General features: G+C 48.2%; 1 protein-coding gene across 1 annotated transcript; it reads left to right on the plus strand.

The window, feature by feature from the left end:
• The first annotated feature begins 4,996 nt into the window (after window positions 1-4,996).
• gata3 (GATA binding protein 3) lies at window positions 4,997-15,521 on the plus strand. The gene is given in 8 exon segments (XM_029160898.2): window positions 4,997-5,420; window positions 5,559-5,938; window positions 6,913-7,044; window positions 7,047-7,133; window positions 7,136-7,444; window positions 9,496-9,641; window positions 11,787-11,912; window positions 14,000-15,521. Coding segments are annotated over 7 exon segments (1,326 nt in total). The 5' UTR covers window positions 4,997-5,420; window positions 5,559-5,703; the 3' UTR covers window positions 14,291-15,521.
• Window positions 15,522-15,729: the final 208 nt, after the last annotated feature.

Consider the following 15,729-nt stretch of genomic DNA (forward strand, 5'->3'; position numbering starts at 1 on the left):
CCTGCTACTTGACTTTATTTTAACCCTGTAATTAGGCTAATTCCCGTTGCTTTCGGTCGCCTTCCATTCCCCTAAATTGCAACGCGTTCAGACCCGGAAGCGCTGACGTGCACAGTACAGTAAGTACGGTAAGGAGGACGCCTTTCGGTCGGCCCTGTGCGCGCGTGCAGCCTGCCCGGTTGCCTGCGCGCGTGCTCGTCCTCTGCTCGCGTGAGCGTGTGACTCCGCGCACCTCCACCCCCCCCCCCCCCCCTCCTCCACCAGCACCGCTGCTGCTGCTGTGGGTGAGCGTGTGTTTTCTCGTTCCCGTCCACAGCTCTCACTCTCGCCCTCTGCCTGTCTGTCTGTCTGTCTGTCTTACTCTCCGTCCAAATGCCATCGGCGCTTCCATCTCTATGTCACTCTTCCTTCGCGCCTGCAGAAAAAAACGCCTCCACCCGTCCAGCCTCCACTACAGGTCAGTAAACATTTAGATTTGCCGCGAAGCCGGCGCGTCCTGGACGCTGTGTCCGGCGGAGCTGCCTCCTCCCGCAGCGGCTGCTCTAAATGAAAGCTCGCTGGTGCAACTTGTGTGTTAACGATGGGAAACTTTCCTTTGGCGAACGGGCTCGTTGCGTGTCAGCGTAAATACCAATAAACTCAAACAAAACAACCACAATAAAATTTTTACGGCGCGTGGATTCGGAGCCGCAGACGCGGCTTCGCTCCCCTCCACGCGCGGCCGTGCGCACTTGCTCTAGAACGGGGGGGAGATGTGGCGCCGAACACGCCGGCTGCAACATCCAGAAACAAGCGCCATTGTTGCCTGTTTAGCGTCGCCGCTCGTGCACCTGCTGCACTTTATTGCGCCACAGAAGAAAATTCGCTTTGGTATTAATTACCGCCTTCTTTCCGCTCGCGTTCGCACGTCTGTGGAGCTCGGCTCGCGTCGACACGTACTGAAAATAGCCTAAAAAAGGAGAGGGCAGCCGCATGACTCGCAATTTTTGGCCATCTACGTCAACGAGCGGTTTTTAGCCATCTATTACCCACCACTCAGGTTGGTGGGAGAAGGCAGAATCCATACAAGCCGTGAAATTGATCTGATTACCTTTTGCCGGCGGGTCATAGAAAATGGAGCTGGGCTTTGCTTGCTGAGGCTGCGCTTCCTTCACGTTATTAGCCGCCTCCATCTCGTCTTTGGTCGATTTGTGTTGATACGGCGGGGAGAGAGGCGCTCCGAGAATGAACAGGATGCTAAACTAAGGGCATCACACTCGCACTGTCACGGGCCAAGAGCTCTGCATGCAGGAGAGCAAGTGCAGCAGAGAGGCGAGCTGGAGCAGCCTCGAATTTATCCTGACGCCGGCTTTAAAATGTCTAAAACGGGCTGCGTGGACCCGATACATTTTGTTCGCTCGTAATAAAAAAACAAGAAAATATTTTAAACCCGTGTGAAACCAGATTTTTATCCCGCACAGGCCTAAATGTGGGGAAGATATTACTTCATGGCTTCGTTTGAATTTTACCAGTCGAGATTTCGTCTGAGCCACTGGGGTTTGTCAGCCACACCTCGACTTGGAGATAAAAAATCTAGTGTGAAATTATTAGGTTAATTATTCGAAAAGTGAGATGAGAGCAGAATTTATTCACGCAGCCCCTAAACGTTTATGGCTTTGTTGTTGCTGTGGATGCAGAGTCTAAGAGGTGAAGAGGCCCTGCGCGTTAAAGGAAAGATTACATCAGTGCGTCTGGCGAGAAGCGATACAGACCCTGATAAGCATCAGTCAGTCGATTGGCAGAGCGTTTTGTTGTTCTTTTTCTCATCGGGAACGATGACACGAAACGCGAAATGCGACTTTTTCAACACTCGAAGAAAAATGATGATTTATTCCACGGCGGCGTGCTCTCATTTAAATCGTTCTAGGAAATCCACTGCTGTCTTCAAGTGTCGCGGGGCTCCGGCAAAAACAGAATTTGACGCCCTCGTTTTGTTCTGAGAAGCCGAGTTGGTTCACATGCTGGAGGGATTGCAGCGTTTTTGTTTCTTGAAAAGAGCAGAAAGCGACCAAATGACTCACAGAGCGAGCAGTGAAACAAATAATCCACTTGCGGTGCTTTTACTGGTTTCAAAATGTATAAATGAGTGTTGAACCAGTGCAAATATCTCAGAATTACAGCATGACTGGCCTGTAGCGGTTTGAATCAGAGGCTGCTGCAGCACACGCAGCATCACGGCGCTTTTGAAGCATTTATTATTCAAACAGAACGCGCTTGCAGGTTTTCATTTATTTTAATTCACTATGTGCTTTATTTAGCAGTTTTAGTTTCTCATCAAGCTCAAGTGAGATGATAATGATAATAAAAATAGCGTCTATGTAAGAAGAAGTGAAAGTGTGACGCATTACTGACCCGGATATTAATAACTGAAATGATTTCATTAAGGCTGGTTTAAACGTACATGTACATTTTTTTGTAACGTTTATGGTTATTTATACATTTTTAATTTATAAAAAAAATATTTTACTGTTATTGTTTGGAATGCGATTTATTCATCTCGCTAATGGAACGAAGAAAAACAATGTCGGTAAATAAAAGGGGCCCAAACACAGGAAGATAAAGCACAAATTAAACACACACACACACACACACACACACACACACACACACACACACACACACACACACACTCACACAAACGTTCTCTAACGCGTTTCACACCGCGCTGGCGATGGAATAATCTGTCTGTGTCTTAAATTCTCAACCGCAGTGTCTGAAAGAAAGTGTGCCACGTCTTGATTCTAATCAGACCCGGCTGACACACTCACACAGAAATTATCTCTGCCATCAAAACTGGCCCCTCGCCCACTTTTTTATGAATCAAACATTTACGCACAGCAGCTCTGCTATTTGTACGCATTTACTTTAAAAATAGACTCTCACGGTGTGTGTGTGTGTGTGTGTGTGTGTGTGTGTGTGTGTGGTGGGGGGGGGGGCGTTTTAGATCGTCTCACACGCTGTTGGGGGACAGAGAGCGACATGAAGCCACCATTTCTCTCCCTCATCGTGGAGACAGTTCGGGATTAGAAATGATTTTTTAGAGAGCCAGTCTTATTCTGTGCGGAATAAGCTGACACCGAGGCTTGGGAATCAAGTCAAGAGATGGCTTCCATGTCCCATTCTCTAAGCTTCCATACATCCAGTCAAGAAACAAAAAACATAATCGGGATTTTAGGCTACATTTACCGTCATGTGTTGCCTCCGAGCACCTATAACGGAGACTTTGTGGATAATGGCTCCGCGATACTTTTCGAGAGGATAATTACACGAGTCCGCTGACAGCACGACAATGGCAGCTACAGCAGTTTGCATCCAAGTTCAGTCTCAGGTTTGCCTGAGTGAGGAGCGCTCCCTCTCTCCCACCAGGTAGGGCTCTCCTGGAGAGGGGGAAACCGACGCGTTGCCAAGTTCCTTTCACTCTGTGCTCCCACGCGCTCGGCTGAAAACAACCTCCATATCAAAGAGGAGAACGTTTGAGGATACGCAGAGGAACGCGCAGTGATGGAGTCGCCACCTGAGCGCGTGGCCTTGTAGGTCCACGCATCTCAAAATCGTCTCGGCTCTAATTATAAAAACGCGGCCTTGATGCAATAGACGAAGCAGCCGCTGGTGACGCACGGTCCAGTCCCTGCTGCCAGTCATTTCCCCATTGAAGCGAGCCTACCTGGTGCATGTGCACATGCTAGCGCTACCTGGTGCAAGGGCGTGCGCGCTCCCGCCGCCTACCCACTACGCGCAGAGAAATGGTTCATTTCCTGCCTGTTTACACCGCGGTGACGTCACATCCAGTGGCGTCGCCGAGGCTGCCCCCACCACACACACGCACACACACACACACACACACGCACACACACACACACACACACACACACACTACTCTACTATTACACAATGTCAATCTCAAAGTATATGGAGAAGCCAAGCGGGGCTTCAGACATAAAATACGTCCCCAGGGAACAGCCCGGTCTCTGGCGCGCACTGAAGTTAAAAAACGCGAGAGACGCGCGGCTCGACTGAAACACAGGGTGAATTCCTCTGAGTCAATGAGGGAAAATGTGCCCTTTTAAATTCTAAGTGCTTATTTGTTAAATTTGGAAATGGGTGAATGGCACGCCGGGGTAAATCAGTCCCCGCGTGCCCTATCCTGTTACATTTAATGCACTGTTTTGAATAAATAATGACACAACCTATTGTTGCTTGTCTGTTTGACTCGCTGCAGTGGGCAGGTCATTGCAAAGGGAGCGATAAGTGAACTCACAGCCCATAATAACCCGCGTTAGGATGTTTATTCTTTCCCTTTTTTTTAGACTTTAAGCTCAGTCACCCGGGCGTCCTTGTCCATGCCTGCTTCACGGTGAGGAAATCAGCTCAGTTTTGGATGTGCCATTAGAATAATGTGCCTGTCACCGCGAGAGGACGCACTGTCACAATTTTAAGAGCGTAACTGTCCCGCAACCTGCCATTGGCCCAGAGCAACAGGCTCTGCTGCAGTCTCCCTTTCTTCTCTTTCTACGCTTGTGCACGAGCAAAAAGAAGAAAGTGCTGACTTCAGTCGGTGCCGTGATAAATGCACGGATAAAGACCAATTCCTTTTGCAATGTTTAATGCATACAATTATTTTGTTGATGTCTTTTGACGTGTAAATATAATATTTCGAAATTTCTTGATTACTTATTTTAATTTAACTTTGATATATTTTTTAGGATGCCTTTTTAACTTCCTGTCGTATTGTGCGTTTCATTGCGTTTCCGTGTGTAAGAGTGGGCGAGGATATTGCTTAGGTTTCTACTTTTTATAATTTATTTAAAATATATAATTTTAAACAACCTCTGTCAGGAAAAAAAAATATTTGAGGCACGTCTGCGTCTTTCCTGGCCCACGTTATATTCAATTAGGGCAAGCCCCTCCCCCTTTAACTGATGACACTGACAGACCCTCCTTAAGTTGCGTCGCGCCACAGCTGTCTGCAAGCATTGAGCTGCCTGGCGCCATCCTGAAAGAATGCCTTCACTGTAAAAAAAAAAGGGGGCTGGAAAGAGAGAGCAAGAGAGAGGTAGAGCAAGGGTGAGCGAGCGAGCGCGACACAGACCGAGAGAGGAAGAGAGAGAGAGAGGAGCGGCGTTAATGGAGAGGGCTACAACTGCGCACAAACACAGATTTGATCAGTGAGTTTAACTTGCTGGTGCTGGTCAGTGTGCAGCGAGGCCGTCCACTGAAAACAAGCCCCGCGCCCGAACAAGCCTCCACTACTTGTTGAACCGGGCTGAAACGCTGACATTTTTTTTTTTCTAAGAGGAAGAAGTTCAGGAACTCTCCGTGGGACCGGATTCCATTTTGGACGTATTTATATGACAACACCTCTGTTGCAGTTGTAATGTGGGGTATGTTTAATGTTCAAATAGCCTTATTTTAAAAATCGGGTGCATTTCCAGGCGCTTCAGCCTCCTGCCTGTCTAAGACGCAACGTGTGTGAACGCATTTGTGAAAACAAGACAATAAATTCTCCCCTCTGTCTCCAGGTGATCGGAAGCAAGCGCGGAACCTGTGGATTTAACAAAAACGGATTTAGGACTGATTATTTCTTGTCTTGTGACTTGTGCCGCTTTTCGCCCGCCTGCATGAACATTTGCTAAAGACAAAAGCAAAAAAAAAATAAGCGACGCGATGGAAGTAAGTGCGGATCAGCCACGATGGATGAGCCATCACCCCGCGGTGTTGAACGAGCAGCATCCCGGCTCACATCACCCCGGCCTCAGCCACTCATACATGGACCCTTCGCAGTATCCCCTCGCTGACGATGTGGATGTACTGTTTAATATCGATGGACAGGGGAACCACGTCCCCCCATACTATGGAAACCCTGTCCGAGCCGTCCAGAGGTATCCTCCTCCTCCACACAGTAAGTAAACGGCCTCTTTAGGCCTTTTATTTAATAATGTGCACATTATCCTGCTTAGACCTCGGTGCGTAATTCATCCGAGCAGCAAAGACTCAATTACTGCCACTGTGTTTGGAATTATTTGTATTATCTGACTGCGACCCAGACCAGGTTTCGGTTTTGGCCTGAGATGGCTTTGCCTAAAAACAACGAGAGCTTAAGTGTTGTGAAACCACGTCGTAAATATATATAGTTTACCTCTGTCTGTCACTGGTTTCTGTTTACCGCATATATCAGTGTCTATTCCCGATCAGAAACATACAAAAACAGGCAGCTGACTCATATGTCAAAGGTTTTGAAAAGCCCGTGCGTAGTTTGCGCTCTGGATCAATCGAGTTACGGATTTAAACAAATATATGCGTTGGCACCGAAGTCACACACACCTGGAATATTTTGGTAACGCTCAGACGCATGTGTTCGCTTCAGAGCGCGTGCACAATATTTATCTTTGCGCAACCGCGATATTAATAATCTAAATGTCGTGTGTGGAGTTTCTTATATTGTACTTTTGACTTCCTGAACGCTTGATCTCGAAATAGTTTCTGGTGGAGCTCTTAACCCACAACATCTCCGTTGCTGTATCAAGGCCCGTTCAAGGAAAAAGGTAAAGGGTACAATTACGCACGTACGCGGCAGCGAAGCTACACAGGAGCGGCTCAAATTTGATTTGAACAAAGCAACACGCCGTTCAAAGGCGGACATTTCACTGGGCCACTGGACGTAAATCAAATCGGGACGCGGCCATGTGAGAATTCATTCTAAACTGACCTGAACGCGTCTGGTAAAATCTGTGCGCAAATCGTCCTCGTCATCGGTTTCATCGCTGCTTTCAGGCCGGAATCTGTACACTGACGTTTCTAATTGACTAAAGAATTGATGGGCACTCACTGATGCTACAGATTGTAACGCTTTCTTGTGTTTGTGTGCTGCCTCAGGTAGCCAGGTGTGCCGTCCCTCATTACTGCACAGCTCTCTGCCTTGGCTGGAGGGGGGCAAAGGCATCCCCCCGCACCACAGCACTTCTCCGTGGAACCTGAGCCCCTTCCCCAAGAACCCGCTGCACCACGGCTCCCGGCCAGCCTATCCGTCTACCCCCCGGCCTCCTCTTCCTCCCTGTCCACCGGCCACTCCAGTCCGCACCTCTTCACGTTCCCCCCGACCCTCCGAAGGATGTATCCCCGGACCCCGGCATATCCACCCCGGGCTCCAGCAGCTCCGGGCGGCAGGAGGACAAAGAATGCATAAAGTACCAGGTGACCCTGGCCGAGAGTATGAAACTGGAGTCCGCTCAAAGCCGGAGCGTGGCATCAATCGGAGCAGGGTCATCCTCTGCCCACCACCCCATCGCCACATACCCACCCTATGTCCCTGAATACGGCCCAGGCCTCTTCCCACCAAGTAGCCTGATAGGTGGGTCATCTTCTAGTTATGGTTCCAAAACAAGACCAAAAACAAGGTCCTGTTCAGGTAGGCGTGCGATTTATTACATTCCCTTTTAATCTAACATCATTCCCCAGATTTGCAGCCTTAATGATCAGCCATGTTTAAATTTATGTAGCGAATAAAAAAGCTCCCCCATGGAGGTTAAAGGCCATACGGGCAACAGGCGCCTCAAAACTCCTTTCATCATATAATTATAATTATAGTAATGAATAATAATAATGATAATATTAATAATAGGATTTTTAGGGCAATAATACAAATAAATAAATACCCTGACGCAAAAAGAAAATATCACACACGACTGAATATTTTAGGGCGGAGAAATAAACCACAATTAAGAAAAAACAAAACTATTTTCCAGCCCCCACTGGAAACATTTTCCTAGCAGAATGAAATCATTATGACGCAAACGAGTTCCCATTTCGAACGCTAAAAATTAATTTGGGTCAGTTTTTTCATCTTCCTCTGCACCAACGCGCGCAGAGCAAGGGGGGAGAGAGAGAGACAGGGGGGAAGCCAGCTCTTTGGGCTGTGTCGCCCCGTTTATATGTTTAAGATAATCCCATTACTGTCAGACCAGTGCACGCCACAGTTGCATTGTTTACCCAGCGGTAGAGCACCGGATGCTGCTCGTTCATTCACAGGGAAAAAAGCGGGTGAGCCGTCGCTGGGGCAGGACGCACGAACCAGCGAGAGAGTGAGTGAGAGAGAGAGCGAGACAGTCAGGGGAGACATTTCCAAATTGTAAGGGGGTAATTATTTTAAAGGTTATTGCTGCGCAGCTGAAAACCAGTTTTCTGTAATGAGATTAATATCAGCGGCTTTGATGGGAGTATAGAAAACAGTGGATTAGTTGATGCATATCATCGGGATTATTCAGCATCATGTACAGGACCGTTAATACAAATAAAAAAAGATTTTAATTTGAGGATGAAGTGCATTTAAAGATTTTTCCCGATCTGAGGAAAATCTTCATCTTAATGAGTTCATCAGCGCAGCGTGCGCGGTGAATGAACTTAACAATTCAGAGAAAGCGCTAAGGCGCTTTTTTTTAAAGATCAGAAACCTTGTGCAGGAGAAAATCTGCATTGCAGAGGCCGCTTTTTTTTTCTCACGTCACATGCACTGGATCCGACACAGTTCCTGTTTGATTTCAGCGGCGACGTCTCTTGCCAAAACAGGCAGAAAAAAGAAAGAAAGAAACAAACACACACTTGTCCAGGTGCTTGCATGTCTGTCACATTTGAACGCAGCCCGACGCTTTTCTCTTTGCGAACAAGAAGTCGGGCTGCGAGCGCGTTTGCTGCACGAAAAAAGGGGGAAGTGCGGCTGCATGAAATGCAAAAAGCTCTCGTCGTCGCACAAAAGCCCTGTGTGGGTCTCTGCTTTCAAATAATCCGAGTGTGAGTGCAGCTCCCTTGTTTCAGTTTCAGACCCTCATAATTTAATCAAACTGTTAGTGCGCGCTTCACCTGTCGGTGTCACTAGAGAAGTGCCAGTCAAAGCCCAACACCCCCTTAATGTCAATACAAAAGAAACCTATTATTATTAATAATAATAATAATTAATGAGAGAAATATAACCTGTTTTACAAAACCTTTAAATTAAAGAATAATTGTCACGGACTAAATTATTTTTTAAATAGCGTAAAAGTCCTGCTCACTTATCTTAAATGTTTATGTTTTATTTTATTTATTTGTTATAGTTTCTGCCTTATGGACCTTATCGCAACTGTTACATTACGCATTATCTAAACTAATCAGCGTTTAGCGCGCGTGCGCGTGTGTGTTAGAAGCATAAATGCTGCAGTAAAAGTAAATATTTATTATTGCCATTATTGATGTTGTTGTGTAAAAATTTCTAGGCATATTTTTGCGTATTATTAAAATGTTGCATTTTATTCCACTAACCTTGTTTTTATTCTCAGCATAACTTTGATGTATGAAAATGTTTGTGGACAAATCTTAAAGGACCTACTGACCTGGGCCTTGTGTCCATGTTCTGTGTGTGTGTCTGTGTGCGTGTGTGTGTGTGTGTGTGCGCGCGCGTGCGTTTGTGTGCGTCGGCTCTTGCAGAAGGTAGAGAGTGTGTGAACTGCGGGGCCACGTCGACTCCGCTGTGGAGGCGGGACGGTACGGGTCACTATCTGTGTAACGCCTGCGGACTCTATCACAAGATGAACGGGCAGAATCGCCCTCTCATCAAGCCCAAGCGGCGGCTGGTACGTCTCTACCACATCTCTCTATTGATGACATTTCCGTCTCTCTCTCTGTTTTTCCCCTATCCAGGAAGAAGTAGGCCTTTTAGCTGCAGGAAATTGACTCGACAAGTGCAGGTCTCTGTTTTCAGATACTACCATAGAAAAACTGCACATTTTTTTTAAATGCAATGACGATGCTATTTTTATTTGCAAAACTGTCATTGACTCTGTTACCAACAATAGGCCCCATGTGTATTTTTGGACAAGCATTGCCTCTAATAGGCCTGCGTTCAAGCCCGCAGCGAGCTCCATCCTATAGACTAGTGTATTCATGACACACATCTATGCTACTTTTGCAAGTGTTGTGCTTCAGGTGGAGCTCTTTTTGCAGATATTAAAGGGAAAGCCCCTCTCCTCGGAGCTGCATCTCTTATGAGCTTTAGAGGAGTTCCCCTACGTTCTCTCAGAAAAAAATATATAGAAGACGAGTCTTTCGAGGCAAAGATGGCTGTGCAGTCCAGTCTCGTCTAGTCCTGCTCTGGGCCTCGCCTCTAATGTGAAAACCCGACCGGCCAGGAAAGCGCTGCCGGATATCTGAGCAGCGCAGATAAGTCGCTTTAAACAACACAGCCCGTTTCCCCAGTCAAAACATAAAGGCTGCAGAGTCGCTGCCAGGTCAGCACAAAGCCACGACTTCAGGTTGTTTAGTGTTATAATCTCCGCGTTAAAACGCGACGGGTGCTCGGCTACGGGTAATTGCCACGCGACTTTTGACCTCGTGCTCTAAATATGTGGGTCAAAGATTAGGACAAATTGCAATAACACGTACAGGGGGAGGCAGAAAGTGGGTCAGGGAGCCGTGACGCGCCGCTCTGAAGACGCGCCTATGGCTCAGTTAACGCCACGGCGCGGAAATATCATAAAGAGGGAATTTTCACAAAATGGAAGAGAGCGTAAATTAAGGATTTCAGCGAGTCATAATTCACACATCATATTAGTGGGCTTATTCCCCCAGCCTGCTTGGCTATTCTCTGCGCACCGCAGCAGGGGTTATTAGGCCGCGTCACGAGCATAATTGGAAATGCCTGGCAGAGATAATGTAGTCCTATACGTCGGCGTGTCCTCTGCGGTCACCTGTTTATTGATTGTTTTTAGAGATTAGAACATCAATGTCAGGCCGCTGCAGCAGACTGTGAGGCAGGCAGGCAGGCAGCTAAATCCACGAGAAGACACGACTTTCACCGTGTCAGGATGAAACGTCTGGCAGCCTGCAGGGCGCCAGGAATATCATCATTTTATAAAAAGAAATGCGCTTTTAATCGGCGTGCAGCTGCCATATGGATCATTTCATTGCATCATATATTTAGTAATTCTGTTCTCATCGCTGTTGTATTTAAGAGCACAGGAATCATCGTCTTTCAAAGCCTCTGTGATCATATCCACTTTCCTCCTTTTTTTTGCATTTCGATTGTTTTACGTCATTTAAAGCGAGCCTCGTGGCACAAACAGGCACTTTCAGGGTAAAGCTAATCAGATTCAATAGCTCTCCCATTCCAAGGCCCTGCTTTTATGTCTTCTGTAAATATTTATTCTCCAGGAGGTATGTTCTCTATGACGCTATTTATAGTCTGAGTGAAAGCAGCTCTGTTTTTGGTATTTCTGTCTTTATTTTAAACTATTTTCAGCTTGACTCGATGTAAAAAAAATGAATGTCTATGGCCGAGACTGAGATTGGTTACGAAGTCAAAATATAAATCTTGATTGAGGACATGTTCTAATGCATGTTCAAAAGAAAGAAGAATGTATTTCATCTGTAATACACTTGTCTTTTCTCTGCTGTGAATGCTGCCATGTATACAGGGCTGCCAGCTGCGCACAAAGACATAAAAGAGAAAGACTCCAGCACCAAATTCCTCGTGACGCATTTAAAACCCCCGCATTTCTCCTCAGATGCTGGTGAGACGCCCCCGGAGCGGTGCCACGGGGCGTCCGGGCAGTCAGAGTTCACAAATGTCCGCGCACAAGTCAATTTTAACCTGCATTTCCATGGTAGACAGCTTCAGAAACGGCAGCCCTGGATCCGTGGTTGTCGGATGTGTCTGAATAAGCCTTCACGTTGATTGGGTTATTACGCAGTCGCGTGACGTCTCCTGTGTTGTCGTGCAGTCCGCAGCCAGGCGTGCAGGGACGTCGTGCGCCAACTGTCAGACCACGACGACGACGCTGTGGCGGAGAAACGCCAACGGGGACCCGGTGTGCAACGCCTGCGGCCTGTACTTTAAACTGCACAATGTAAGTAATAAACCTTCATAGGAGATCTCCCCGAGCCATCGCGGCCCGTGCTGAATATTTATTCCTCCCGCGCTCCGTTTCTTCCCCCCCGCGTCCTGCTGGGCACCTTTCCACCGCTCCTCTGAATATTTTATCCGACTCGTCCCTGCAGAGAGTTTCCGGGGCGCGGCGATAACAAATACTGTAGAATTAATAAGACTTATTGGCAGTAGGAGCGAATCTAAAATGTATAAGACCGAAGTGAACTATGCCCGAAGCCGCCTCGCTTTTGAATATTAAAGATGGAGCTTAATTAAAATTCGATTAATTTCCAGGGCCGTTTTTTTTCCTTTTGGTTCCAAGCGCGCCAGGGACTCGGAGTCCCCCTCTGACCACCAATCCGTCTGATTCGTTTTGGGCTGGTTAGAGCCTCGCCACATCATTTCACATGCTCCATCTGAGGACCCCAGGGACTCGCTTATCTCCCCCTCCCTCCCCCTCCTATGCGCAAATGTGTCACTTTTAATCAAACAGCCATTGTGGCTGAAACTAATAATAATAATCAGCAGGCTAACTGCTCTGAGGCCACATGTAGGTAATATTTCCCCCTGTCACAGACTACAGATAAAGGCGGCCTATCCTCCATGAGCCTGCGTGGAAGGTGAGGCCTGCTAGTCACAGTCGCTTTCCCATGATGCTTTGGGCAGACAGCTCTTCTTCACAGGCAGATCCAAACCAAGGTGAAAAAGGAGACAACAATGATATCTCCCAGTCATGTTTTAGCATTTGAACCGACTCTGACCTTGGGACACTTGTGAAATAGGTTTATTTTGGTAAAGCCAGGCTCCTGTTGGGGACTCGCTCCCTTTGAAACAACTTCCACATTCCTCATGGCGCCTTTAGCCGAGTCTCCGCTGGCCTGCGCGCGCTCCCTAAAACACCTGATGGTCGCGCTGGCGCCGTAGTTCAGCTCAGATTAAAAGCTTGTGAGAGCAGAGAAGAAGCCACAGACACGAGATGGTGTCAATGCCCCCAAAGCAGAGTCTTTTTTACTAATCGGGGGTTTCTCACCATGTGTGAAAGTCCTGCTCGTCTCGTCTGTCTCATCTTTGCATCGCGGCGCGTTCGGCTTTGACGTCTGCGCACGGGGGCTGAGGTTTGAGGTGGTTAGCTGCCGGCGGCGGGGGAGAGGAGGTGAAAGGCGGCGCGGCGCTCACGTGGGCCACAGCGCCGGCTTCAGCTTCGCTCAACGTGCTGAGGGTCAGTGGCCGCAGGTACGAGTCGGTGTCCAAGAGCAGAGCGCCCCCCCCCCCCTCCTGGCCGGCCACCGGCGGAGACCGAAACCACATCACCGGGGGAAGCAGCAAAGACCTCTGCCCAGTGATCGCTGAGGCCATTCTGCTTTAAAAAAAAAAAAAAAAAAGCCCAGTTTCTCAGACAGCGACGGAGAAATCCCTGCTTCCGTTTCCCCGGGAAGAAGCGCTCAGAAAGATCAGGAAGCCGGTCGGCCCCATCCGCCTCCCCGCGTAATCCTGCCCACAGCCGGAATTCCATCATCCAGCTCTCGTTCCCGGGTAAAACCTGTGCTGGAATATAGCAGGCGAGGCCGCGCTGGCCAGGCGGCGTCCACGCGGCCGGGGGGGTGGGGGGTGGAGAGGAGGACTTGGCCGTCGCCGGCAGGCGTCACGGCCATGTGTTCTCCGTGGTCGACCGGCTGCGCTCGCTGCCAGGCCCTTCTCCGTCTCCCTGTCTCTTCTGCTTACAACACCCCCCCCCCCCCCCCCCCCCCCCCCCCCACCCCTCCATCCTTCCCTTCTCTCTCTGTTTCTTGCTGGCACGGTCAGTCTGAGGATACAGTCCAGCTTAAAGGAATCAACATTTAAATCCGCCCCGGAACACACACGCGTACTCACGAGTGACGTTTGCCTCGTGAACGCCATTTTACACTCCATTACATGACATTATGTCTCCAACAGCCTCCAGTTAAAACGCCAACCCTCACCGCATCTCTCGCTGGCCTAAGAACCACTGGCATCATCACTTTTCTCTCCCAATCCACTGTGACAAAATATTAATGTACAAACTTTTCTGTCTCCTTTCGAGAGCAGATTAACCGACCTCTGACCATGAAGAAGGAAGGCATCCAGACCAGGAACAGGAAGATGTCCAGCAAGTCCAAGAAGAGCAAAAAGTCCCAAGACAACATGGACGACTTCTCCAAGAGCCTGATGGACAAGAGCAGCTCCTTCAGCCCGGCCGCCCTGTCCCGCCACATGTCCTCCTTCCCCCCCTTCTCGCACTCCAGCCACATGCTGACCACCCCCACGCCAATGCACCCTTCCTCCAGCCTCCCGTTCGCGCCGCACCACCCTTCCAGTATGGTCACAGCCATGGGCTAGACCTCCCCGCAGACCCCCCCCCCACCGACCGGCCCCTCCACCTCCACCTCACGGTACCTCTGCTGACCCGCTCCCACCTACAAGACAGTAAAGCGCTTCTCAGCCCGACCCAAGCCCCCCCCCCCGTCCCGTCTCCAAGAACAGCAGGCACCAGGCTCCTTCTTCATCGGTTGTATTTTATTTTTATAACAATCAAATGTACCTCTGCGACGTGAATGCTTTGCAGACCTGACTTGACTGTGGCGCACTGACCTCCAGGGGAAAGATTTGTTTTTCCCCTAACCCGGGAGAGAAAGAACATTTCCACATCGAGGCTGCCCCCCCCCACACTCCCAGCTGATCCTCACGATAAGGAGCTCCATTTGTGTACAAAGAACCACCTTTCCCACACGAGCATCGCAAAACTCTGCACCCTGTCCTTTAATCCTTAATTTCCCAGCCTGCCTCTCTTTACCTTGCACCTGTATAACAGGACCCCCCTCCCCCCACACACACTTCTCTTCTCGCTATAGGTGAGGAGGGTCAGACGTTGAATATATTTGTACAAATTGTATGAAATACAACACATTTAATGAAGACTTTTTAATTAAGTATGGAGAAAAAAAAGGAAACATGCCAGTGGGCAGCTAACGACGAGACGAGAAAGGGTACGAGTCGCAGCAGGTGTAGCCACTTGCCGAGCGGAGGGGTGAGGACACACCTCTGAGTCCAGGAGGAACGAGGCGAAGCGAGGAGGAAGCGAGGAGGAGGCGAGAAGCGGCGACGAGAGACTTTAACGAAAGGGCAGGCCTCGGTTGTGGCCCACGTGAAATGTGTTGCATTAAGTTTGCTGAGAGTCAGCGGCTGTAGCTGCAGGCGTCTCTCTTCTGGTTTCTTTTTTTTTTTGAATGTGCTATAGGTCTCGGGCAATTGGTTTGTGTTGATGCACAGATGAATACACACACACGCAGACACACACACTCACACACTTTTGATCACCTGAAAGACTTTCTTCCTGCCCACAGATTATATGCATTGTGAAAAAAAGTTCCTGTATTTGTTATTTGTATGTATAAATCAGAGTACCAAAAATACAAAGGAAAGATGTAGAATTATTTCTTTATGTTATGCAGACTGAATGGTTGTAAAAATTTAATAATAATCACTAGTGTAAAATATGACTGCTTTTTGTTTTCGTAATTTTTTTCCTCTTTGAAAATAATAAACTAGTTTAATCTCTGTTGACATGTTATTGCCGGGCTCCAGATGTGTTCTTGTGCCTCGTTCAGTGTTGTGTGATCTGTGATATACTGCATCCACCTACATATCATATAATTTTGTCTTACTTGGGTACGAGCACCAGATTTTTCGAAGAAAGGCATCTCTGTCCTGAGCCACACAGCAAATTAAATTAATTAAATTAGTAAGCAGACATAGAAATACGGAACAACCCTGCGCTG

This window comes from Betta splendens, chromosome 9, assembly GCF_900634795.4.
Source record: "Betta splendens chromosome 9, fBetSpl5.4, whole genome shotgun sequence".
Taxonomy (NCBI): Eukaryota; Metazoa; Chordata; class Actinopteri; order Anabantiformes; family Osphronemidae; genus Betta; species Betta splendens.